Source organism: Vipera berus (assembly GCF_964194415.1).
Source record: "Vipera berus genome assembly, chromosome: 1".
Classification (NCBI taxonomy): domain Eukaryota; kingdom Metazoa; phylum Chordata; class Lepidosauria; order Squamata; family Viperidae; genus Vipera; species Vipera berus.
The window spans coordinates 345,346,455-345,371,332 of record NC_138202.1 but is presented as its reverse complement, the minus strand read 5'-3'; the positions used below and the strand labels follow the sequence as shown (position 1 = coordinate 345,371,332).

Here is a 24,878-nt window from a genome sequence, read left to right as displayed (position 1 = left end):
TGTGACAGCCCCTCAAGAACTGGAAGACAGTTATTTCCCCCCCCCCCCGTCCTTCTTTTTGATAGGCTAGAGCTAGACATACCTAGCTCCCTCAACCATTCATCATACAATTTAGTCTCCTGACTCTTTATCATCTTTGTTGAACTTCTTTGCACACTTTCTAGAGTCTTGGCATCTTTTTGTATTGTGTGACTTATGCAGTATGCAGTATCCCAATACCACACTAGTGTGGTATAAAGCAGTATTACCACTTGTCATCTTGATACTATCCTTCTGTTGATGCAGCCCTGAATTGTGTTGGCTTTTTTGGCAGCTGCAGCACATTGCTGGCTCCTATATAAGTGGTGATCCACTAGGATACCAAGTTCCCTTTTACTGGTGTTGAGCCAGGTATTGCCTATTTTATACTTACACATTTGGTTTTTCCTGCCTAAGTGCAGGACCTTACTTTTCTCATTACTGAACTGCATCTTTTGGGATAGGGCCCAATGCTCAGATTTGTCAAGATCCTTCCAAATATTGAGTCTTATCTTCCAGAGTGTTAGCAATTCCCCCCAGCTTGGTGTCTATTCCTTTGTCTAGATCATTTATGAAGATGTTGGAAGAGTACTGGGCCCAGGTACTGAGACAGAAATTTGAGGGACATCACTGCATGCTTCCCTCCATGTAGATGTAGTTCCATTGAGGATTACAAACTGGGTGAAATTGGACAGTCAATTGTGAAACCATGTGGTGGTGGTACTGTCTATCCCACATTGTTCTATCTTACTAAGACATAGACTTGTGGTCTACTTTGTCAAATTGTACAACATATTTGCAAATAACTTGAATGTGAGTTTATAAAATATAATCAAATTTGTAGAGGATAGAAAGGTAAAGACAGCAAACATCTTAGACGATTATATCAAGGTTCAGCAAGACCTTGACAAGCTGGGCAAAAAGGATTTAGCAAAGATAAATGCAATGTCTGCATGCAAAATAAATTGGATGTGTTAGACATACTGTAGCTGCAAAGTAGGTGCAGTCCTAGGCTGTGTCAGGCTCAAGAAAAATGACAATTCTATTCTACATTGATCAGACCAGGTATAGAATATTGGATCCAGAATTGTGCACTTCTTTTTAGAAAAACACAGATAAAATTGTAGAGCAAGATGCTAAAAGGAATTGTTGGAGCCATGTTGAGGTTGGAGAAGACTGCTGAAGATAAGATTACTGTCTTCAAATATCTGAACATATCTAGACTGAGTTGACTTACAGTATTCATGACTGTTCTGGATGACAAACAATGGGTTTAAATTACAAGGAAGCAGATTTTGTTTAGACACTAGCAAGAACTTCCTAACAATAAAAACTGGGAAACAGGTGGTAGATTCTCATTTATTGGAAGTTTTTAAACAGAGGCTGCATTGTTAATTATTAACTTATGGCTATACTTAATCAGATGAAAGACATTGCGTTTATTTTTGCTAAATCCTTACTGGTTTTTGCCCAACTTTCCTGCATTGGGGAAGGAGTTGGATTAGATCTTCAAAGTATCTTCCAACCCCATTCTACACTTGCATGATTGGAATTAGAATATGCAATTTTTGATTCTGAAATGTTTCCAACAAAAGAGAATGTATAAAGCTCAGGGTTGAACTGTGGAGTCCTTGGTGCTCTCTCACTTTGGTTCTTAGCTTCCAGATGTTTCACTGCTCAACTAGATAAGACCATCAGTGCTAGCAAGTGTGGGATTTGCTCCCTGTATAAAGTAACTTGCCCTATCAGCGTTGAGGGGAATGTGGCTTTCCCCTTGGTAGTTCCTTGATTAGGGTATTGTCTTTGCTTGATTGTGGCAAGTCCTATGGCTTCAAATGTTTAAATATGTGAAATGTTTCCTGTGTCTGTTCTCTAGAATGAACCAAGCTTTTGCAATTTTTTTGGCACATGTCTTACTGCACATATCCATTGTTTAATGGATCCACTGGTCCATTAGTGGGGGAAAGTGGCAAGAAGGTGACAAGCAACAGGGAGAAAGCAGAACTATTTAACTCGTTTTTTGCATGTCTTTACACAAAGGGAAAAAACAGACCAACCTATCAAAAATAGTGCCATAAAAACAGAATAGAAACACAAGTTAAGATAGGCAAGAAAATGGTAAGTGAGCATCTGTTCAGCCTAGACAAGTTCAAATCACCAGGACCAGATGGATTACACCCCAAAGTTCTCAATGAACTGGCAGACGTGATCTCAGAACCACTGAATTATATTGTTCAAAGATCCTGGAGCTCTGGGGAACTACCAGAGGACTGGAAAAGAGCTGATGTAGTCCCTGTCTTCAAAAAAGGGAAAAAATGGATCCAGGAAAATACAGACTTATCAGCCTGACCTCAATACCTGGGAAGATTCTGCAAAAACTAATCAAACAACGAGTCAGCGAGCACCTAGAGGCAAACAAGGTCATTACTAAAAGCCAACATGGGTTTGTCAAAAACAGATCATGCCAGACAAATCGTATTGCATTCTTTGACCAAGTGACAAAATTAGTGCATCAGAGGAATGCTGTGGATATAATTTATTTGGACTTCAGTAAAACATTTGATAAAGTAGATCACAACCTTCTACTTGATAAGATAGAAAAATGTGGGTTAGATAGCATCACCACCAGATGGATTCGTAGCTGGCTGACTGGCTGTCCTCAGCGTGTGGGCCTCAATGGAACCGCATCTACATGGAGGGAAGTGTGTAGTGGGGTGCCCCAGGGCTCTGTTTTGGGCCCAGGGCTCTTCAACATCTTCATCAACATTTTGGATGAGGGGATAAATGGGAAACTCATCAAATTTGCAGACGACAACAAGCTGGCAGGAATATCCAACACTCCAGAAGACAGGCTTAAGATACAGGAGGATCTGGACAGACCTAAACACTGGGCGCTATCTAACAAAATGAAATTCAATGTTGAAAAAAGTAAGGTTCTACATTTAGGCAAGAAAAACCAAATGGACAGGTATAGTATAGAGGGTACCTTGCTCAATAGTAGTAACTGTGAGAGGGATCTTGGCGTCCTAGTGGACAATCACTTAAATATGAGCCTGCAGTGTGTTGCAGCTGCCGAAAAAGCCAACACAGTGCTAGGCTGCATTAACAGAGGAATAGAATCAAGATCACGTGAAGTGTTAATACCACTTTACAATGCCTTGGTATAGAAAGAGTACAGAGAAGAGCAACAAAGATGATTAGGGGACTGGAGGCTAAAATATATAGGGAACGGTTGCTGGAATTGCGTATGTGTAGTTTAATGAAGAGAAGGACGAGGGGTGACATGATAGCAGTTTTCCAATATCTCGGGTTGCCACAGAGAAGAGGGAGTCAAGCTATTCTCCAAAGTCCCCAAAGGCAGGACAAGAAGCAACGGATGGAAAATGATCAAGGAGTGAAGCAGCCTGGAACTAAGGAGAAACTTCCTGACAGTTAAAACAATTAACCAGTGGAGCAACCTGCCTCCAGAAGCGGTGAATGCTCCAACACTGGAAGTTTTAAAGAAGAGACTGGATAGCCATTTGTCCAAAATGGTATAGGGTTTCCTACCTGAGCAGGGGGTTGGACTAGATGACCTCCAAGGTCCCTTCCAATTTTATTATTATTATTAAACTCAGGTATATATCTACCAAACTGGGTGAGGGCATCTGTTAATTTGAGGTGATCTATCACCAGTATGCTGATGATGCTCAGTTTTGCATCTCCACTTCAGGCTGCCTATGTGATGCCATGGACACCCCATCATGGTTGCTGGAGTTTTTGGGGCCTAGATGGGCTCAACAGGTTTCATCTCAATTTATATAAGACTGAGTGGCTTTGGGTGGTTTGGATATTCTGGTGCCATAGAACTTCTATCCTTAGTTCTGGATGTAATGGCACTGCCTTGAATGCCCTTGAAGAACATTTGGAAGCTTAACTAGTGCAGGATGTAGCAGCATGGGTAATAAATAGTGCTGGCCACTCAGTGTATGAGATACCACTTCTTTGTGTGCTGCATTGGTTGTCATTGTGCTTCTGGGTGTAATTCAGGATGCTGGTTGTCATCTTTAAAGCCCTTTCATGGCTTGGAACTGGGTTACTTAAAGAATTGTCTCTGCCCAATTGTTTCTGCCTGTCTGATCCAGTCCAGCAGGATGGGCATGCTCCAGGTTCCATTAGCTAAGGAATGTCAGCTAGTGTCAGCCCTTCAAAGATAACTAAGAAGCCAAAGTTATGAATATTAATACTGCTTTTATTATAGGGTTATAGTAACAGAATCTTGCAGAGTCTGAATACAATAAGTCTTCCCACTTATTCCTTTATCTACAAGAGAACTAGGGTGGGTCAGATCTGAGACATATTCTTAAATTAAATTTCTCCTCCACTTTTTGTTTCTCTGGTTGTTATCTTGCTTGCAGCTCATCTTTCTATTTCTCAAGGTTAGTCTCACATCCCATTACATCTGGTGGGGCCCAGAAGCCTTTTTTTTTCTGTACGACCTGCCCTCTGGACTATTCTCCCTCTAGAGATCAGGTTGGTCCTGATTCTACCAGCCTTTTTCAGTGTTGTAAAGATTCTGCGCCTAGGACTTGAATATATGAAGGGTCCTGACTCTTGGTTGTGTTAATGATTAATGACTGCTGTGTTTCAGCTGCTATGTATTTTAATATTTGTAGCTATCATTGTAATTTAACATTGTTTGCTCTCCAGAATCACTTGTTGAGATGGCTGGCTGTATAAATTGATTAAAAAAATAAACTGTTACAATCAGCAGGGTAAATTATAAAGTTGTATTTAATAGAACTTTCTATGCAGGTAGTCCTCAACTTACAGCTATTCATTTAGTGACCATTCAAAGTTACAGTGGCACTGAAAAAAGTGACTTTTGAGCGGTTTTCACACTTACAACTGTTACAGCATATGACCCCATAGTCACACAGTTAAAATCTGAATGTTTAGCGATTGAATCATATTTATGATGTTTGCAGGGTCCTGGGATCATGTGATTACCCTTTGGGACCTTCTGACAAGCAAAGTCAATGGAGAAGTCAAATTCAGTTAACCATGCTGCTAACTTAACAACTGCAGTGATTTAAGTTTAACAACTGTGGGACAAAAGATTGTAAAATGGAGCAAAACTCACTTAACAACTGTCTTGCTTACCACAGAAATTTTGGGCTCAATAGTGGTTGTAAGTCGATGACTATTTGTACCCAATTCAAAATGCAGGTTTTAATATTCATTTCTTAGAAACGTAATATTGAAAAAAAAAGCTCTTTTCTGGTTGTAAAATACTTGTAAAAACCTGAGAACTAGTAATGTAACAAGATTACAAACCTAAGGATTATTTGTGCCTTCTCCATCAATTTGCTTGACTTCCATGCAAAATATGGAGTGAAATGCTTCCTTTGCTGTTTGGCAATCAAGGTCTTCCTCACCAATCTACTGCTTCTGAGATAGACATATAAAAAAACGGAGCAGGCTGGTTGTTGATCCTTGCTGCCTTTGCCTGCATTATTTCTGTGGCCAAAAGGTTCACTTGAGGACCATTGTGACCATTTTGCCGAGCATTCTCATCGAGAAGCTGACTGACTTGAAATTCTCCCCTTCCATCTGCGATTGGATTCAAGACTTTCTTAGGGACCGGTTACAAACAGTGAGGGTTGGGTCTGCTTTGTCCACCCCCCTGAAGCTTTGCACCGGCTCGCCACAGGGCTGCGTGCTTAGCCCCTATCTGTACTCTTTGTACACATATGACTGTGTATCATCTGACCCATCCACTGCAATAATTAAGTTCACAGATGATACGACCGTGGTGGGTCTTATTACAGGTGGGGATGAGACAGCATACAGGGCGGAGGTACAAAAACTATCCATATGGTGTTGTAACAACAACTTGCACCTGACCATCGGCAAGACGAAAGAGATGGTGCTAGACTTCCAGAGGAAAAAGGAGGAACCTGCCCCACTTTACATCAGGGAGGATTGTGTAGAGAGAGTTTCCTCCTTTAAATTTCTGGGAGTCTACCTCTGCGAAGATCTGACCTGGAAAGTTACCGGTAATACAACCCAGGTGGACAGAAAGGCCCAACAGAGGCTTCACTTTCTCAGGGTCTTGCGGAAGAACAGGGTAGAACAACGGCATATGACCCTCTTTTACCGGTCTACTATAGAGAGCGTCCTCTCGTATGGTATTGTGGTTTGGTATGCTGGTCTGACAGCCGCAGATAGGAAAGTATTACAGAGGGTGGTGAGCACAGCACAAGACATTGTGGGCTGTCCCCTGACACCACTGGATGACATCGCCAGGGCTCCTTGCCTTGGAAGAGTGAGGAAGATTCTCAGGGATGACTCACCCTGGACAGTATCTCTTTACTCTCCTACCATCGGGTAGAAGATATAGGAGTATAGCCAGCCGCACCAACAGGCTGAAAAGCTTTTATCCGTGGGCTGTTAGGCTTTTGAACGGGAAATAATTTTTATAAACGTTATGCAGAATTGACTTGCGAGGCCGGTGTGTTGTGCAATTAGTTCACATAGTGTAATAATTAAATAATTTAATTTAATTGTTTTAATTGTTTTTAATTTTTTGTATTCATGGTTTTAACTGCCCTGTAAACCGCCCTGAGTCCTACGGGAATAGGGCGGTATACAAATCCAATAAAATAAATAAATAAATAAATAAATAAATAAATAAATAAATAAATAAATAAATAAATAAATAAATAAGATGCAGGGTTTGTTGTCACTGTGAGTTGGGGGGTGGGGGCACAAAGGGAGGCTCAGCCAATCTCAATGTATACATGGTTGTACTTTGACAATAAAGGTTCATTCATTCATTCATTCATTAGCTTAATGACACCACAAAAAGTTGTAAAATTGGGTGAGTCGTGTGATTAGGAGCTGTGGTGATGCAGTGGTTAGAATGCAGAATTGCATGCTAATTCAGCTCACTGCCAGGAGTTCGATCCTCACTGGCTCAAGGTTGACTCAGCCTTCCATGCTTCCAAGGTTGGTAAAACAAGGACCCAGATTGTTGAAGGCAATATGCTGACCCTGTAAACCACTTAGACAGTCCAGTATATAAGTCTAAGAACTATTGCTATTGCCATGACCTGCTTTATGACCGTCACAACACAGTCCACTGTTTTTGGACCAATCCACTGTTGATTCATTAGTTACAATAAGAATTGCCCAACAGGCTTGTCATCCAAACCTGACATCATGGGCTAAGTGAGAGTGATTGGCCCAAAGTCACCCAGTCGGCATTCATGCAAGGCAGAACTAAAATCTCAGCTTCCAGGATTCTAGCCTGGAGACCAAACTATTAACCAAACCAAACCTAATCACTAGACCAAACTGGGTCTCTGATGAACTGGAAGGATTTGATTGTTGTTAACATAATCAGGAATAAAATTAAATAAAATTGAATAAGTTTCGATTCTTCAATGGCAGACATGAAAATCAAATAAATTATTAAGGGTACTCTATAATCCAATCAATTATATTCTTTAGGAGAGTTCCATGTTATCCTTTGCATTGGACCTTGAAGGGAAGGAAACTAAGGAGAGAAGCAACCTAGAACTAAGGAGAAATTCCCTGACAGAACAATAAACCAGTGGAATGATTTACCTCCAGAAATTGTGCGTGCTCCAACACTGGAGGTTTTAAGAAGAGATTGAATAACCATTTGTTTGAAACTCTATAGGTTTTCCTGCTTGTGCAGGGTGTTGGACCAGACTAGAAGATCTCCAAAGTCCCTTCCAATTCTGTTATTCTGTTAGTGTAGCTCAGTGGCAGATTTTCACCATTTTCTATATTGACAGGAATGTGCATGTCTCAGTAAAGGAGAATATTTGTAATTCAGGGTAGAAATGAGGGGTCCTTGGTGCTTTCTGAGCTTGGTTGTTTTCTTGCAGACATTTCATTATCCATACTAGGTAACATCAGTGCTAGCAGAGAGTTCAGAGAGCAACAAGGACCTGTCATTTACATGTCTCTAAATTCCTGCCAATATATTCTGAGATTACAAGAGGCTTGTCTAAATCTTATGGACTTTCAAAAGTTGAAAGTGAGGGAAGGGGGAAAAAGAAAAAAGAAAAAGCACTGACTTACAGCTCCCCCCCATGCATAAGATACATAATAAAGTTATAGTATCAGTTTTAGTTGTGATAACTGCTAGCCATTTCTATAACAATAACCCATTTAATTGTTAAAACCCAAACTCCAAATTTCCTTTTTCCCCTCTTTCACGCAGGTTAGTCAATTCAATCATTAATAATATGTGCATATTGAGATGTGTAAATTGAACTAGTATCTTGAATAAATTGTTCTCCATTTCCTCTAAAAGTTTGTAAAAGTTGTTGCAACATTTTAATTTTTCATATGACAGGAAAAATAACGGGTGAATCCCTGATTAGAGAGAAATCATAAATTTTAATTACACTAATTTTGGAAATTTCAATATTACTGACATTTCAAGTGCTGCTCTTGGCCTGTCAATCTTTTAGAGTTTCACAAATTGGTAACACAATCCAACTTGCTGTCTTCATATCTGTCTTGTAAATTAGAAGATAGTGGAAGAGAAATGGCAGAAATGTCAAGTACTGAAAGATATGCAATGCTAAGGCTAGCTGTGAGAAAGATAAACAAGTGGGCCTCTGCTGAGGCAAGTGTAAAATAAATCTGCAAGTGCATGTCTTGGCAAACCCATCTCAGATGCTACAGCTATTCTACACTGCTATTGCTGGTTATACTTTACTGACAAACAAGAAAGAGAAGCTAAGTTAGTAAGTATGGTAGATATGTTAATTGACCTGAATTATTCTTCCTGCCAAGTAAATCACATTTGTTTTGAAAGCAATTGCTTAATATCCACCATACTGTTTTTCCTCTGCTCAAGGACCAGGTTTTAGTCTAGTGCTTCCCATTTTTTTCCCTTTGTTACCCAAAACTGCTTATCAGAAAATTCTTATCTAAATATCCCTGTTGTGTTTGAGTAATGAATTTATGGGTCTCTTGCCAAAGAAAAAAACACTGCCACCGAATTTGGGTGATTACCCAGCTTTGGAAAATAATGCTTTAGTCCAACCACTTAGAATAGATGATTTGCTACAGTGTTTGAAATTTTATCTAGTTATTTTGCTAACTAAACAATTTTACTATCAAATGTTTCCTTCCTCCCACAAACCTTTCAGTTGGTCTTATGAGTTATGAATCTAGAATATGATCAGCTTTGGATTTCTAAACAAATGTATTGTTGATTAGTAAGTAGAATGAGAAAAAACATGGATACTTTCACATGCTAGTTAGTATATGGTTTCTGTGTATGTGTAAAATATACAAGCCACTATAAAGTACTAAAGTACAGTACTGTTAAAAACACTTCAAAGGTACCAACCCACAGCAGTGATTTAGAGGGATCTCCTAATAATACAGGGGTCCCCAACCCCCGGTCTGTGGACCAGCAACCGGTCCATAGACAAAGCCCCATCCGCGGGATGCAGGCAGTGCATGAAACCATGCCCTCTCTGGTCCGTGGAAAAACCTCTCTCCACGGAACCAGTCCCTGGTGCCCAAAAGGTTGGAGACCTCTATCCTAATAGATTGCCTGTAGAACCAAGTACACAATTAAACCAATATATCCATGCTGCTCTTTCATACTTGAAATGACATTGCTGTTTCTTCTGGGGACAAGAGATATACAGTACGTGAACCATGACAGCATGGGAATTACCTCACCTTTACAAACACAGTTTCTGTTTGATACATAAAAGTCATCACAGTAATGCTTCTGGACCTTTTGTACTGAAGTGTTTAAGATCAATTTGCTGAGATGATTAGATTAGCTGAATCTGATCTCCTAAATTCATGGGAAGTGTGGGTATGTTCGGCAGCAACAATGTTTTATGGAAAACAAGTATAGTTCTTTAAAAAAACAATTTTATTAAGTTTCAAAGAAAGATAAAATTCAAAATAAAATAAAAAGGAGAGGGATCAAAGGAGGAAAAAGTTTAAAAAGTGACAAGAAAAAAGGTATAAACGATTTTTGACTTTCTTTAGTAAAGATAAAAATATGTAATAAAATACTTCTAATTTAGAGTAAATATTTTAATATATATTTTTATCTGTATTGAAGAAAGTTGGAAATCACTTTTTGTTTTAATTTAAAAACATACAATATACAAACTAAACAATCCAAAAAACTAAAATCATATTAAAAATAACCACTTACTCTTAGCAAAATTAATATGATCTGAATCTGCATTTATACAGCTTCTGTTTAATTCCTGGCATAACGATTGGGAAAGATTTTTCCTTTAAATCCTGGTGGCTCATGGGTTGGGTTCAGATGTAATATTAAGCAACCCTTTTCTAACCTTGTTTTCTTTAGGTATATTTGCATTACAACTACTGTTCGATTAAAACTGATTCATGACCATTCATATTCTTGCTGTGAAAACTTATCAAACCAGCAGTTGAAGTGCCACAAAATACTTCATTGTTTTTACCGAACCAAGCAACCAGGCTAGCTAGAACTAACCCTGCAACAATTTGGATAACAAACTTTAATGTGTCAGTTAAGACTCTACCTTGGTCGCTTCCTGTATGGATTACTGTCATGCACTCTATATGGGGTTGCCCTTGAAAAATATTTGGAAGCTTCACTTGGTACAAAATGCAGCAGTGTGAGCAGTTGTGTGGCACGTAAGTATTTGTGTGAACTCCTAGATCTGCACACATTTTTTATTTATTTATTTATTTATTTATTTATTTTATTTATTTATTTATTTATTTATTTTATTGGATTTATATACCGCCCTTCTCTCGAAGGACTCGGGGCGGTGTACAGGGCAGTTAAAACACAATATACAAAGTTAAAAATAAATTAAATTAAATTAGCCCCAACAAGTAAATCACATTCTAAAAATTTAAAATTCCAATCCCTCAGTCCAGGCCGGCAAGCTCAAATAACCAAGTTTTCAGGTCGCGGCGAAAGGAGCGAAGGTCCTCCATGAGCTGCACTGATTACCAAGTTGTTAGTGACAATCTATAAAGACCTACATGGCATGGGGCTGGGTTATTTGAGGGACTGCCACTCCACAGTGATACCCACCAGGCTCAAATGGTCCAGCAGAAGAGGTTGTGGGTTCCAACCACTAGAGACCCATGAGAGGGTCTTTGCATAGCAATGATGAAAACTATCTTGAATGCATTTGCCATAGGTGTATGCTATAGACCACCCAAGCAAACAGAGGAAATAGATGAACTTTTGGCTAGCCAGCTAGCTAAGTTATGTAGGAAGCACATCACAATAGTAATGGGGGACTTTAATTACCCTGACATCAACAGGGAGACAAACTGTGTTCCAAATGGAAGATCAAACAGATTCCTGACAAACCTAGCAAACAACTTTGTCTCCCAAAAAGTAGAAAAGGGAACTAGGGGATCAGCCATATTGGACTTAATTCTCACTAACAGAGATGAAATGATAGAAGGTGTTGAAGCCATAGGAAACATGGAGAGGAGTGATCATGCAGTATTTGAATTCAACATTATGCAAGCACAAACAATAGAACATAGTCAGACTAGAGTCTTGGACTTTAAGAGAGCTAATTTCAATAAACTTAGAGCTTGGGAAGTACTCCATGGATGAGAATCCTCAAGGGGAAAACAATTCAAGAAGCTTGGAAAATTTTGAAAAGTGAGATGATAAAAGCCCAGTCTGTCAACAAAGAAGAAAAATAACAGCTCTCAAAAGAAACCAGCATGGCTGCATAAAGAACTCTCTGATAAACTGAAAGACAAAAAGAACAAGTATAAAAAGTGGAAAGAGGGGCACATAACTAAGGCAGAATATCATCAAGTAGCCTGAGCCTGCAAAGATGAAGTGAGGAAAGCTAAGGCTCAAAATGAAGTAAGGCTTGCGACAAAAGTCAAAAATAACAACCAAAAAAAGCTGCTTTCAACATGTAAAAAACAAGAAAAAAGAAAATGATTGGTCCATTAGTGGGAGAAAGTGGCATTAAGGTGACAAATAACAGGGAGAAAGCAGGACTACTAAATTTGTTTTTTGCATCTGTCTTTACACAAAGGGAAAAAACAGTCCAACCTACCAAAACCAGTGCCATAAAAAACAGAATAGAAACGCAAGTTAAGATAGCCATAGGCAAGAAAATGGTAAATGAGCACCTGTCCAGCCTAGACGAGTTCAAATCACCAGGACCAGATGGATTACACCCCAAGGTTCTCAAGGAACTGGCAGATGTGATCTCAGAACCACTGAACTATATTTTTCAAAGATCCTGGAGCACTGGGGAACTACCAGAGGATTGGAAAAGAGATGATGTAGTTCCCATCTTCAAAAAAGGGAAAAAAATAGATCCAGGAAACTACAGACCTATCAGCCTGACCTCAAGAAGATTCTGGAAAAAATAAGCAACAAATTAGTGAACACATAGAGGCAAACAAAGCCATTACCAAAAGCCAACATGGGTTTGTCAAAAACAGATCCATGTCAGACAAATCTTATTGCATTCTTTGACCAGCTGTCAAAATTAGTGGACCAGAGGAATCCTGTGGATATTGCTGGAATTGGGTATGTCTAGTTTAATGAAGAAAAGGGCGAGGGGGGACATGACAGCAGTGTTCCAATATCTCAGGGGCTGCCAGAAAGAAGAGGGAGTCAAGCTATTCTCCAAAGCACCTGAAGGCAGGACAAGAAGCAACGGATGGAAACTAACCAGAGAGAGAAGCAACCTAGAACTAAGGAGAAACTTCCTGACAGTTAGAACAATTAACCAGTGGAACAACCTGCCTCCAGAATCTGTGACTGCTCCAACACTGGAAGTTTTTAAGAAGAGACTGGACAGCCATTTGTCTGAAATGGTATAGGGATTCCTGCCTGAGCAGGGGGTTAGACTAGATGACCTCCAAAGTCCCTTCCAACTCTATTATTATTATTATTCCACCCCAAGGTTATGCTGGCCCCCACCTTAATGCCTTCCAGAAAGACCTGAAGATCTGGCTTTGCCCTCTGACCTGTGGATCAGAGAGCGTTGTGGAGCTTATAACATGGTTGTACTGTTCTTGAATGTATGTGCTCTCTCAAGAATTGTATGGCTTGTAATTGTTTAGTTCTTTTTAATACTTGTATTGTTTATATGGCTGGTTTTTTATTTTATAATAATAAGTTGGAAGGGACCTTGGAGGTCATCTAGTCCAACCCCCTGCTGAGGCAGGAAACCCTATACTATTTCAGACAAATGGCTGGCCAGTCTCTTCTTAAAAACTTCCAGTGTTGGAGCATTCACAGCTTCTGGAGGCAGGTTGTTCCACTGGTTAATTGTTCTAACTGTCAGGAAGTTTCTCCTTAGTTCCAGGCTGCTTCTCTCCTTGACTAGTTTCCATCCGTTGCTTCTTGTCCTGCTTTCAGGTGCTTTGGAGAATAGCTTGACCTCCTCTTCTTTGTGCCAGCCCCTGAGATATTGGGACACTGCTATCATGTCACCCCTCACCCTTCTCTTCATTAAACTACACATACCCAATTCCAACAACCGTTCCCTATATGTTTTAGCCTCCAGTCCCCCAATCATCTTTGTTGCTCTTCTCTGTACTCTTTCTAGAGTCTCGACATCTTTTTTACATCGTGGTGACCAAAACTGGATGCAGTATTCCAGGTGTGGCCTTACCAAGGCATTGTAAAGTGGTATTAGTACTTCATGTGATCTTGATTCTATCCCTCTGTTAATGCAGCCTAGCACTGTGTTGGCTTTTTTGGCAGCTGCATCACACTGGTGGCTCATATTTAAGTGATTGTCCACTAGGACTCCGAGATCTCTCTCACAGTTACTACTATTGAGCAAGGTACCACCTATAGTATACCTGTGCATTTGATTTTTCCTGCCTAAATGTAGAGCCTTACTTTTTTCACAATTGAATTTCATTTTGTTAGATAGTGCCCAGTGTTCGAGTCTGTCCAGATCCTCCTGTATCTTAAGCCTATCTTCTGGAGTATTGGCTATTCCTGCCAGCTTGGTGTCATCTGCAAATTTGATGAGTTCCCCATCTATCCCCTCATCCAAATCGTTGATGAAGATGTTGAAGAGCACTGGGCCCAGAACAGAGCCCTGGGGCACCCCACTACACACTTCCTTCCATGTAGATGCGGTTCCATTGAGGACCACACGCTGAGTACGGCCTGTCAGCCAGCTACGAATCCATCTGGTGGTGATACTATCTAACCCACATTTTTCTATCTTATCAAGTAGTAGGTTGTGATCTACTTTATCAAATGCTTTACTGAAGTCCAAGTAAATTATATCTACAGCGTTCCTCTGGTCCACTAGTTTTGTCACTTGGTGAAAGAATGCAATAAGATTTGTCTGGCATGATCTGTTTTTCACAAACCCATGTTGGCTTTTAGTGATAACTTTGTTTGCATCAAGGTGTTCACTGATTTGTTGTTTGATTATCTTTTCCAGAATCTTCCCAGGTATTGAGGTCAGGCTGATAGTTCTGTAGTTTCCTGGATCTGTTTTTTTCCCTTTTTTGAAGATGGGAACTACATCAGCTCTCTTCCAGTCCTCTGGTAGTTCCCCAGTGCTCCAGGATCTTTGAAAAATATAGTTCAGTGGTTCTGAGATCACGTCTGCCAGTTCCTTGAGAACCTTGGGGTGTAATCCATCTGGTTCTGGTGATTTAAACTCGTCTAGGCTGGACAGGTGCTCACCATTTTCTTGCCTATCTTAACTTGCGTTTCTATTCTGTTTTTTATGGCACTGGTTTTGGTAGGTTGGACTGTTTTTTCCCTTTGTGTAAAGACAGATACAAAAATAGTTCTGCTTTCTCCCTGTTGCTTGTCACCTTCTTGCCACTTTCCCCCACTAATGGACCAATCATTTCCTTAACTTTTTCTTGTTTCTTATATGTTGAAAGAAGCTTTTTTGTTATTTTGATTTTGATATAGTTTATGTTTTAATTGTAATTTGCTTTGAGTCATGAATGTGGGATGCTTCTTTTCTTTATGATCTGTGCTTTAGGATCTGTGAAAGGATCATCATAATTGTTTGTGACTGAAAATCCTGTTTCCTGTGCCCTTTAAAGAAATGACATATACTTTTTTAGGAGTCAGAATTTTGTACTGTTTATCTTAAACATGAACAGTAGATGGATGGCTTTAAGATTTTTGTGTTGGAGTTCTTGTTGGCTTTGGGGAGGAAAGACTTGGCAATTATTTGTAAATATTTCTCCTTTTAATTTGTTATATTTGCTTAATAAAATTGGACAAGATTTTAGAATTATTTTACATGTAAGTATTCCAGACAATAGCTATCAATTCAAAGTATTTTTTCTTTCAGCAAATTGTCATTTGTGTCTTTTTGGCTTCATTAAACAATATCTATTTATCCTAGGTTATTTTTTTAATGTTCTTTGCAGAAAGTTAGCTAATAAGAAATTTACTCCTGTTGAAACGTGCATTAGATATTGGTTGGTAGTTGGAACGGTGTTTGTTTCCTTAGCATTCACAATGTAATGGCAGAAGCATTTGTCTGAAATGCAAGATTACAACTGCCACAGCAAATTAAAAAGTTGAGCTACCATGCATTACTGCTCCTTTAACCTATAAGATTTTTCCTGCTCAGTCACTTTCGTTGACTATGCTGCTTTGACTGATTTGGATTTATATTGACAGCTTGATCATCATTAAATAAAATCAACAAAGGCAACACTGCTTGCCTGTTACGTCTCTAAACTACAGATGTAATCCAAACACTATTCGTTTATGTAATGAAGCAATCTTTTTGTTTTCTGTCTCAGATTGATTTAAAAATTCATTATAATTGCCTACCTGTTGTGAGTCAATAGGCAGTTTATGCACAGTCAAAACTATTTTGTTTTGTTCTTAATAGCAGTGTTACCTTGATAGTAAACTATTGGAATAATCACTTTTGCATTTTAGTTGTAATCTCTGTATTTTAAACATTTATATACTGCTGCCATTTGTTTTGTTTTGTTTTTTAAAGGAAGAATTTGAGACCATGCAGATGCAAAATCTTGAGATATACTTTATTTTATATTGGAATTTCAGTTTCAGTAATTGAAATAGATATTTTGCTTAGTTTAAGAGCTTGTCTTGAGGGACAGTGGAAATAGCATAATTTCAAATGATTCTAAGCTCAGAAGGTTATAGCTTCCTTGTAGAATATTCCCAAGGATAGAGCCAAGAATTAAGCTGAATTCAAAGGTGTTGTCTCCCTCTGTAGGTTAAGCAGGTTTTTTTTAAGCAAAACAAATTCTCAGAATTTAAATGCCTTAAGCAGACTGAAATGTGCTTTTGGTATTGCTGACCTTAGTGGAGAGGCAGAACGTGGTCATATATACAGCTTCAATTACATAGCTGCTAAATTTTGCAAACCTGAAACATAGCTGTGGCATCTATGTGCGTCAGTGCCTTGTTTTGCTTTTGTCCTTTAATGCAACTGTTACTCTCCCATCCAGCAAATCTTAGTTCAGGCTGTTTGCACAATCCTAATGAAACTCAAAATGTTCATACTATCTGTGCATGATGTGCAGGCTGCCGGGTGAATTTTTATTATTTTTATTATTATTTTTTTTTTGGGGGGGGGGGGAGAACCGGGAGGCTTTCAGCTGGATTTTCAAAATACCGGTTCACATCTTGGAAATAATGCTAGTTTCTATACGTTCTTATTCTGGTCTTTATGTCCAAACTCAGATCAATTATTCATTTATCTAGCAATAACTGAATAATATCGTGTCAACTTATAACCACAGCTGGGATTGGAACCTGAGTCATTGAGTTGTGCCCAGTTTTATGACCATTTTTGCTGTGATCATTAAGCAAATCATGTTGTTAAGTGAATCCGGCTCCCCTCAATTACTTTGCTTGTCAGAAGTTCTCTGGGAAGGTGGCAGATGGCAGTTATGTGATTCTGGCATGCTGCAATTATTGTAAATACATGGCCAGTTGCCAAGCTAAAGATGCCTAGAGAGCTGTTGGAGGTCCAGCAGATCCGAATCTGTTCGAACACGGCTAAGAACTTGTCTTAAGTCTTACCTAGTGGTGATGGAAGCGGCAAAGCGTGTTTACTTTTCCGCTCTCATTGCGTCCGCAGATAACCGCTCAGCCGCCCTATTTAGAGTGACCCGCTCACTGTTTAACCAGGGACCGAGGGATGACGCCTTGCAGGGTAGGGCTGAGGAATTTGTACAGTATCTGCAGGACAAAATTGCTCAGTTACGGACTGGTTTGGACTCCGACTGGGCGGAATCCGATGGAGTGGAGAGGGCAGGTCTTGGTCATACCATTTGGGGTGAGTTTGACCCTGTGACTTTGGATGATATGGACAGGATTATGCGTAGGCTGAGCGCTGCAACTTGTTTATTGGACCCATGTCCCTCCTGGCTGGTTTCAGCCGCCGGGGAGGTGACGGGGCTGGCTCCAGGCAGTTGTCAATGCTTCATTGACAGAGGGTGTCTTCCCCTCCACTTTAAAACAGGTGGTGGTAAGGCCCCTCCTCAAGAAGCCTGCTCTGGACCCGGCCTCGTTGAATAACTATCATCCTGTCTCCAACCTTCGCTTTGTAGCGAAGGTTTATTTATTTTATTTTTTATTTTAATCCCATTTATATCCTGCCCTTCTCCGAAGACTCAGGGCGGCTTACAATCTAAGCACAAATCAAATGTGCTTAGCAATAGCCTTCATTCTATGTATATGCCTGCTTATTAGGGCTTTCACCCCCCCAAGCGGCATTATTACAAAGTCAGCTTATTGTCCCCAACAATCTGGGTCGAGAGTGTTGTGGCGCATCAGCTTCCGCAATTCCTGGATGAAGCGGACTATCTGGACCCGTACCAGTCCGGTTTCAGACCCAGTTACAGCACGGAAACGGCATTGGTCGCACTGGTAGATGATCTCTGGCGGGCCCGGGACAGGGGTTGCTCCTCTGTCCTTGTCCTACTTGACCTCTCAGCGGCTTTTGATACCATCGACCATGGGATCCTGCTGCGACGGCTCGAGGGGTTGGGAGTGGGAGGCACTGTTTTACGGTGGTTCTCCTACCTCTCTGGCCGCTCACAGTTTGTAGTGGCAGGGGGGCAGAGATCTACCCCAAGACCCCTTTCTTGTGGGGTTCCTCTGGTCGGTTCTCTCCCCCCTCCTGTTCAACATCTATATGAAGCCGCTGGGTGAGATCATCCATGGCTTTGGGGTGAGGTATCACCAATATGCCGATGATACCCAGTTGTTTATCTCCACCCCGAGCCAACCCAGTGATGCCCTTGACGTGATGCCCTTGACGTGATGCCACTGCCTGGAGGCAGTGCGGGTCTGGATGGGAAGGAACAGGCTCAGGCTGAACCCCTCCAAGACCGAGTGGCTGTGGATATCAGCATCTCATACTGTCCAACAGGTTCCATCTCTTCTTATGGGGGGGCTGTTATTGCCCCGCTCAGAAAGGGCCCACAACTTGGGTGTTCTCTTCACGGCTTAATTTGGAAGACCATCTGGCTGCCGTGACCAGGGGGCCTTTTGCACAGGTTCGCTTGGTACGCCAGTTGCGCCCCTTTTTGGACCGAGATGCCCTATGCACGGTCACCCACACCCTTGTCACTTCTCCCCTGGATTACTGCAATGCTCTCTACATGGGGCTGCCCTTGAAGTGCACCCGGAGGCTTCAACTGGTGCAAAATGCGGCCGCGCAGGTGCTTATGGGAGTATCTCGATACTCCCATGTTACACCACTCCTGCGCGAGCTGCATTGGCTTCCGGTTGCCCTCCAGGTGCGATTCAAGGTGCTGGTAATTACCTTTAAAGCCCTACATGGCTTAGGCCCGGGGTACTTGCGAGACCACCTGCTGCCAATGTCAACCTCCCATCACCCGGTTTGCTGCCACAGAGTCGGCCTCCTCAGGGTTCTGTTGGCCAGGCAATGCCAGCTGGCGACCCCCAGGGGGAAAGCCTTCTCTGTGGGCGCACCGACCCTCTGGAATGAACTGCCTCCAGAGCTGCGGACAGCCCCTGACCTTCGGTCCTTCCGCAGTGACCTGAAGACATGGCTGTTCCAACAAGCGGGCCTGGACTGATGGTTTTTAAATTTGGATTTTATCGGCTTAAATTGTCCTTTATTTCTTTATTTTGTTTAATTCTTTTTTAATCTTTGTATTCTATGTTGTTGTGGGGGTTTTTTTTGGTTTTTTTTATTGTTGTGAGCCGCCCTGAGTCCTTAGGGAGAAGGGCGGCATATAAATTTAATAAATAAATAAAGCTCCCAAATTTTGATCATGTGATCATGGGAATGCTGCAGTGGTTATAAGTACAAGAACTAGTGAAAAATTACTTTTTTCAGCACCATCATAATTTCCAACAGTCATTAAGCAAATGGTTGTAAGTTGAAGACTAAAAAGCCTGTCAGTTTCTAACCTTTTGTCAACAAGATCAAGAGAAATCTTGTTAAATGCTTCATTGAACTCAGGATACATTAATGGCATTGTTACAGTCTACAGATAAATGATTCTATTAAAAAAGCAATAAAGCTTGTATGGCATGATTTGATCTTGATAGATATCTGTTGGTTTCTAATAATCAGTACATGATGGCTCACAAGTCTATTTTAAAATAGAATTTTGCATAGAATTGCTGAACTAATGTGTAGATCTCTGGAGACCTCTTTTTTTTTCTCCAGAGGCTTAATACTGCCCAAATTCTTGAAAATAAATTCCCCGCTATGGTTTTTATAAACCATCAAGGGGGTTAAGGTTGGAAATTCAGGTTGTTGGAAATTCTCTCTTCTAGCTCAATTGCCTCTTTCCCAGGCCCTGGATGCCATTGCTGTATTGCTGGATATCTTGGCCTCAGGCAGTTCTTAATGATTGCTAGAGAGTAAAAAGAATTTGCTGCATCACAATTTGCCTAAGAAAGAATGGGCAAATCTGGCATGCATGGCTGAGACCTGGCAGAGCAACTCCCTGCCATTCTCACCTAATCTTATATTTGGCCACTAAGGTTTCAGTTGTTGCACAGCTGGAGACTAGAGTCAGAGAGGAGGGCTGATACTGAACCTTTGTGAGAATTTTTGCTCTGACCAGAGGCTCCTCCGCTCTACATGAAACAAGATGGAAATATCTTTTCCAATTGGATCTTGCACTGAACAAAAGGGGGGGGGGTAGGTAACCTCTAGATGCCTTTTAATCAGGAGTATCTGTAGTGATGGTCATTGGTTTCAAAACAGCAGGTTTGACTGAGGAATTAAGACATATCTGTGATTATGTGCTTGCAATGCATGTAACGTGCTTTAAAAAATATGGGGGTTTGCCCTAGTCATGCCCTCCATTTTGAAGCCAGTGAGCATCATTAAGGAAGCTCCTGTTTCCATTGTTTCTACAATTTGTAATGGTAGATTGTAGAAACAAGCTAGGATATTGTTAATACACTGCCCAGCAGGTTCATGTCTCAGTTCCTAGAACTCACTGTGTGGAATGGGACAACTCATCATGGCCAACTTGCCATCGGACAATTCAACAAACATACAAGTTAAATTAATTTCAATATTGCCGTGGCCAATAATGATAAAATTAAGTCAATCCAGAAGTAAAGAGAGTTACAACAATTTCAACGAAAACATGGTCGTCAATAATAAAATGTAATTGAATGAAATGATTAATACATTGAATTGACCCATGGTAAGTTGTCCTGCAATGAGTTGGCTGTAGTAAATGGTCCTAGGACACCCCCACCCCCACTGTGAGCCAGGCACCCAGTTCCCCCTAGCTGTTAATTCTGGAGTCAGTATTTGTTAGGGTGGAATCTTTAGTAATTCAGGAATTCATGGACATTGTGATTAGTATTTTGTCAATCACTTTCTGACTAGTTTGCAACTCATCAATAACACTGATGCAGGGGGGAAAAGTACCTTTTTTGTGTGCCAGAAGAACATTGCTTTGGGAAGTCCATCACTGCTGGATACTCTCAAAGAAGTCGTCATTCCCTAGTAGTTTTTACCTAAGCACAATGAAGAAGGTTGTTTCAAGATTATCTCACTGTGCAAAATCTTATGCAACAGGTGGTTCTTCAGATTTCCAGTTCATTTAGAGCTTTTCTTGGCTCTAAATAAAATCCTTAATGTTGGGGTGATTTGAAGGATATGTGTCTATGCATTTTAAAATTAAATGTTAGTGTTTATACTTTTTAACAATAGCTTATTCTTTAAAGGGCAGATGAAATTTGATTAGTACTACTGGGGCTATTAAATAGTATTAATGTGCACAAGGCAGCAAACCAGAAAACAATAATTTGCAGGGAGAAGGTCAGGTAACTGATTAGCATTTGCTTGAGTTACTTTTTTGTCATTTGTGAGTTTATGGTTCTTAGAAAATCAATAAATCAGAATCTTGAGAATATGGGAGCAAAAAGTATTTCAAAATATTCTGAAAATTTTCTTATGTGCATGTCATGAATGCAGCATGACTATGAGTTATAACAATTTTTGTTTTAACAGAGCTCAACAAAAACCCAGTGGAAGGCTTCTCAGCAGGTTTAATAGATGACAATGATCTCTATCGATGGGAAGTTCTTATTATTGGGCCTCCAGATACACTCTAGTAAGTATTTCTAATCACACAGCTAATAGCTTGTGATGTTAGCATTTAATTTCTTGTAAATCACCTTCGGGCTTTGATTTTACTGAAATTGATAGCATAGCTTTTGGTCTCATTTTAAGATTTAATATAAGACTTGCATATGCATCTTATGTGTGTCAATACTCTGTATACCTCTTAGGGGAACAGAATATTGGCTTGCAAGATAGTCTCTTGATTGGAAATCCTAACTTGCATAGAGTTGCATTTTATGATAATGTATGTGAGAAAGTTATTGTGTGTTTGCTGATTTAGAGAAGGTGTTATCAAGGGAATAGACTTAAACTATGGAATGGTATATGAATATAAAAGTTTGTTACTGAATGCAATAATCTGTATGATAGAAGTAAAGTGCATGCGAATAAGTACATCTTGGAGGAGGGAATAAGGCAAGGATGTGTAATAATCTCTTGATCATTTAATATACTTATGGATAAATATCAGGAATGTTTGTGATGTTTGGGATATGTCAATTTGGGACATGTATGCTACTGTAGTGTGCACAATTATTAGCCAAGTGAGTATTTTGACCATATCATCATTTTCATGCATATTTTCCACTTCCAAGCTGTATAAACCTGAATGCTTAGTGGATATAAGCATATCAGGTGATCTGTATTTGTGTAGTGAGGCAGGATGTGGCCTTAGGAGATCAACATCCTATATCAAGATGTGCATAATTATTAGGCAGCTTCTTTTCCTCAGGCAAAATGGGCCAAAAAAGAGATTTAACTGACTCTGAAAAGTCAAAACGTGTAAAAAGTCTTTCAAAGGGATGCAGCACTCTTGAAATTGCTAAGATATTGGGGCATGATCACAGAACCATCAAACATTTTGTTGCAAATAGTCAACAGGATTGCAAGGAACGTGCTGAGAAAAAAAGACACACATTAACTGCCAAAGATTTGAGAAGAATCAAACTTGAAGCTACCAGGAACCCATTATCCTCCAGTACTGTCATGTTCCAGAATTGCAGCCTACCTGGAGTGCCCAGAAGTACAAGGTGTTCAGTGCTCAGAGACATGGCTAAGGTAAGAAAGGCTGAAACGCGACCACCACTGAACAAGACACATAAGTTGAAACAGCAAGACTGGGCCAAGAAATATCTGAAGACAGATTTTTCAAAGGTTTTATGGACTGATGAGAGTGACTCTTGATGGACCAGATGGATGGGCCCGTGGCTGGATCACTAATGGGCACAGAGCTCCACTTTGACTCAGATGCCAACAAGGTGGAGGTGAGGTACTGGTATGGGCTGGTATTATTAAAAATGAGCTAGTTGGACCTTTTGGGGTTGAAAATGGACTCAAATCAACTCTCAAACCTACCACCAGTTTTTAGAAGATACTTTGTTCAAGCATTGGTACAGGAAAAAGTCTGCATCTTTCAAGAAGACCATGATTTTTATGCAGGACAATCCTTCCATCACATGCATCAAAGTACTCCACTGCGTGGCTAGCCAGTAAAGGCCTTAAAGATAAGGCTGTGGTCTGGGAGGCTGTGGTTGCTGCTGCACAAAACGTTGATCATCAACAGATCAAGAAACTGACAGACTCCATGAATGTCAGAAATGTTTATTTGTACATTTTGAGTTGTTTATTATTCTTACTTTAACAGATGCAAATAAATTAGTGAGATGGGCAAATTTTCATTTTTCATTTAGTTGCATAATCATTCTGCACACTAATAGTTGCCCAATAGTTGTGTACGCATAGGTATTCTCCTAAGAAAGCCAAAACATCACTTTTACTTTCTTAAATACTCAGCTTTGAGGTTTATTAACATTTTGGATTGACTAAAAGCACTTCAGTTGTTCAGTAAAAAAAAATCCAAAAATACAACTTGCCTAATAATTATGCACACAGTGCAAAACTATTGTATATGTAACCTTTAACTTGATGAAACAGGTGTATCAAAGGGCAAAACTTTTTCACCCAAGGTAGCTCAAATGGATTAACTCAGTGTGTCCAATCCAAAATCCAGGGGCCATGAGAGTTGAATGCATGTGTGCAAGCACAGGGAGGTCAACTAAAGGAGGCATGGAACGCATGTGAGCAAAGAAGAAAGGAAGGTGTAGTGCACGCAAGCAAAGAAAGGCTAGGGGTGGAGAAGCCTTACCCAAGTGACATGCAACCTTTCCTGCCAGCTTCCCCATTAATCATGTTTATGGTAAACCATCATGAAAGATCACAAATTGTGATCATGTGACTGCAGCACATTGCAGCTGGTTACATGTATGAGCTACTTGCCAAGCATTCAAGCATTCACATTTTATTCATATGACTATGGGGGCCTTGCAGTAGCCAGAACTTTGAGGACCAATCATAAGTTCTTTCATTCAGCACTGTTACTGAATGCACGGTTGTAACTTAAGGGCTATCTGTAAGTTGAACAGAAGGAAAAAATCAAGTGTTGGTAGATGGAGCTGATGAAATTCTCAAAAAGAAAGTTCTAAAAGGGTTAAACCACCAAAGACCAAGTTATGATGGTGTGTCTGAATATGGTAGAAGCAAAGATAGTTTTATAAGGATTAAAGGAGGAATATATTGAATGAAAGCCAGTTTAATATAATGGTTAAGGCATGGTGCTGGAGACCATGAGATGGTAATGATGATGATGTTGGTGATAATGGTGATGATGTTGGAAGGGATCTTGGAGTTCATCTAATCTAACCCCCTGCTCAGGCACGAAACCCTATATCATTTCAGACAAATGGCTGTCCAGTCTCTTCTTAAAAACTTCCAGTGTTGGAGCATTCACAGCTTCTGGAGGCAGGTTGTTCCACTGGTTAGTTGTTCTAACTGTCAGGAAGTTTCTCCTTAGTTCTAGGTTGCTTCTCTCTCTAGTTAGTTTCCATCCGTTGCTTCTTGTCCTGCCTTCAGGTGCTTTGGAGAATAGCTTGACTCCCTCATCTTTGTGTCAACCCCTGCCATCACGTCCCCCCTCGTCCTTCTCTTCATTAAACTAGACATACACAATTCCAGCAACTGTTCCTTATATGTTTTAGCCTCCAGTCCCCTAATCATCTTTGTTGCTCTTATCTGTACTCTTTCCAGAGTCTCAACATCTTTTTTACATCATGGTGACCAAAACTGGATGCTGTATTCCAAGTGTGGCCTTACCAAGGCATTGTAAAGTGGTATTAATACTTCATGTGATCTTGATTCTATCCCTCTGTTAATGCAGCCTAGCACTGTGTTGGCTTTTTTGGCAGCTGCAGCACACTG

General features: G+C 40.3%; 1 protein-coding gene across 4 annotated transcripts in view; it reads left to right on the top strand.

Annotated features, from left to right (window-relative positions):
• The window catches only part of UBE2G1 (ubiquitin conjugating enzyme E2 G1), a 106,661-nt gene that overhangs the window by 69,947 nt on the left and 11,836 nt on the right, over window positions 1–24,878 (top strand). For all 4 annotated transcript variants that reach the window (XR_014026086.1, XM_081324994.1, XM_081324995.1 and 1 more), the window contains exon 2: window positions 21,513–21,615. Coding sequence is in view for 3 of the 4 variants with exons in the window: in XM_081324994.1 (XP_081181120.1) it covers window positions 21,513–21,615 (103 nt within the window). In the remaining variant the exon portion in view is untranslated. The remainder of the gene's footprint in view (window positions 1–21,512; window positions 21,616–24,878) is intronic.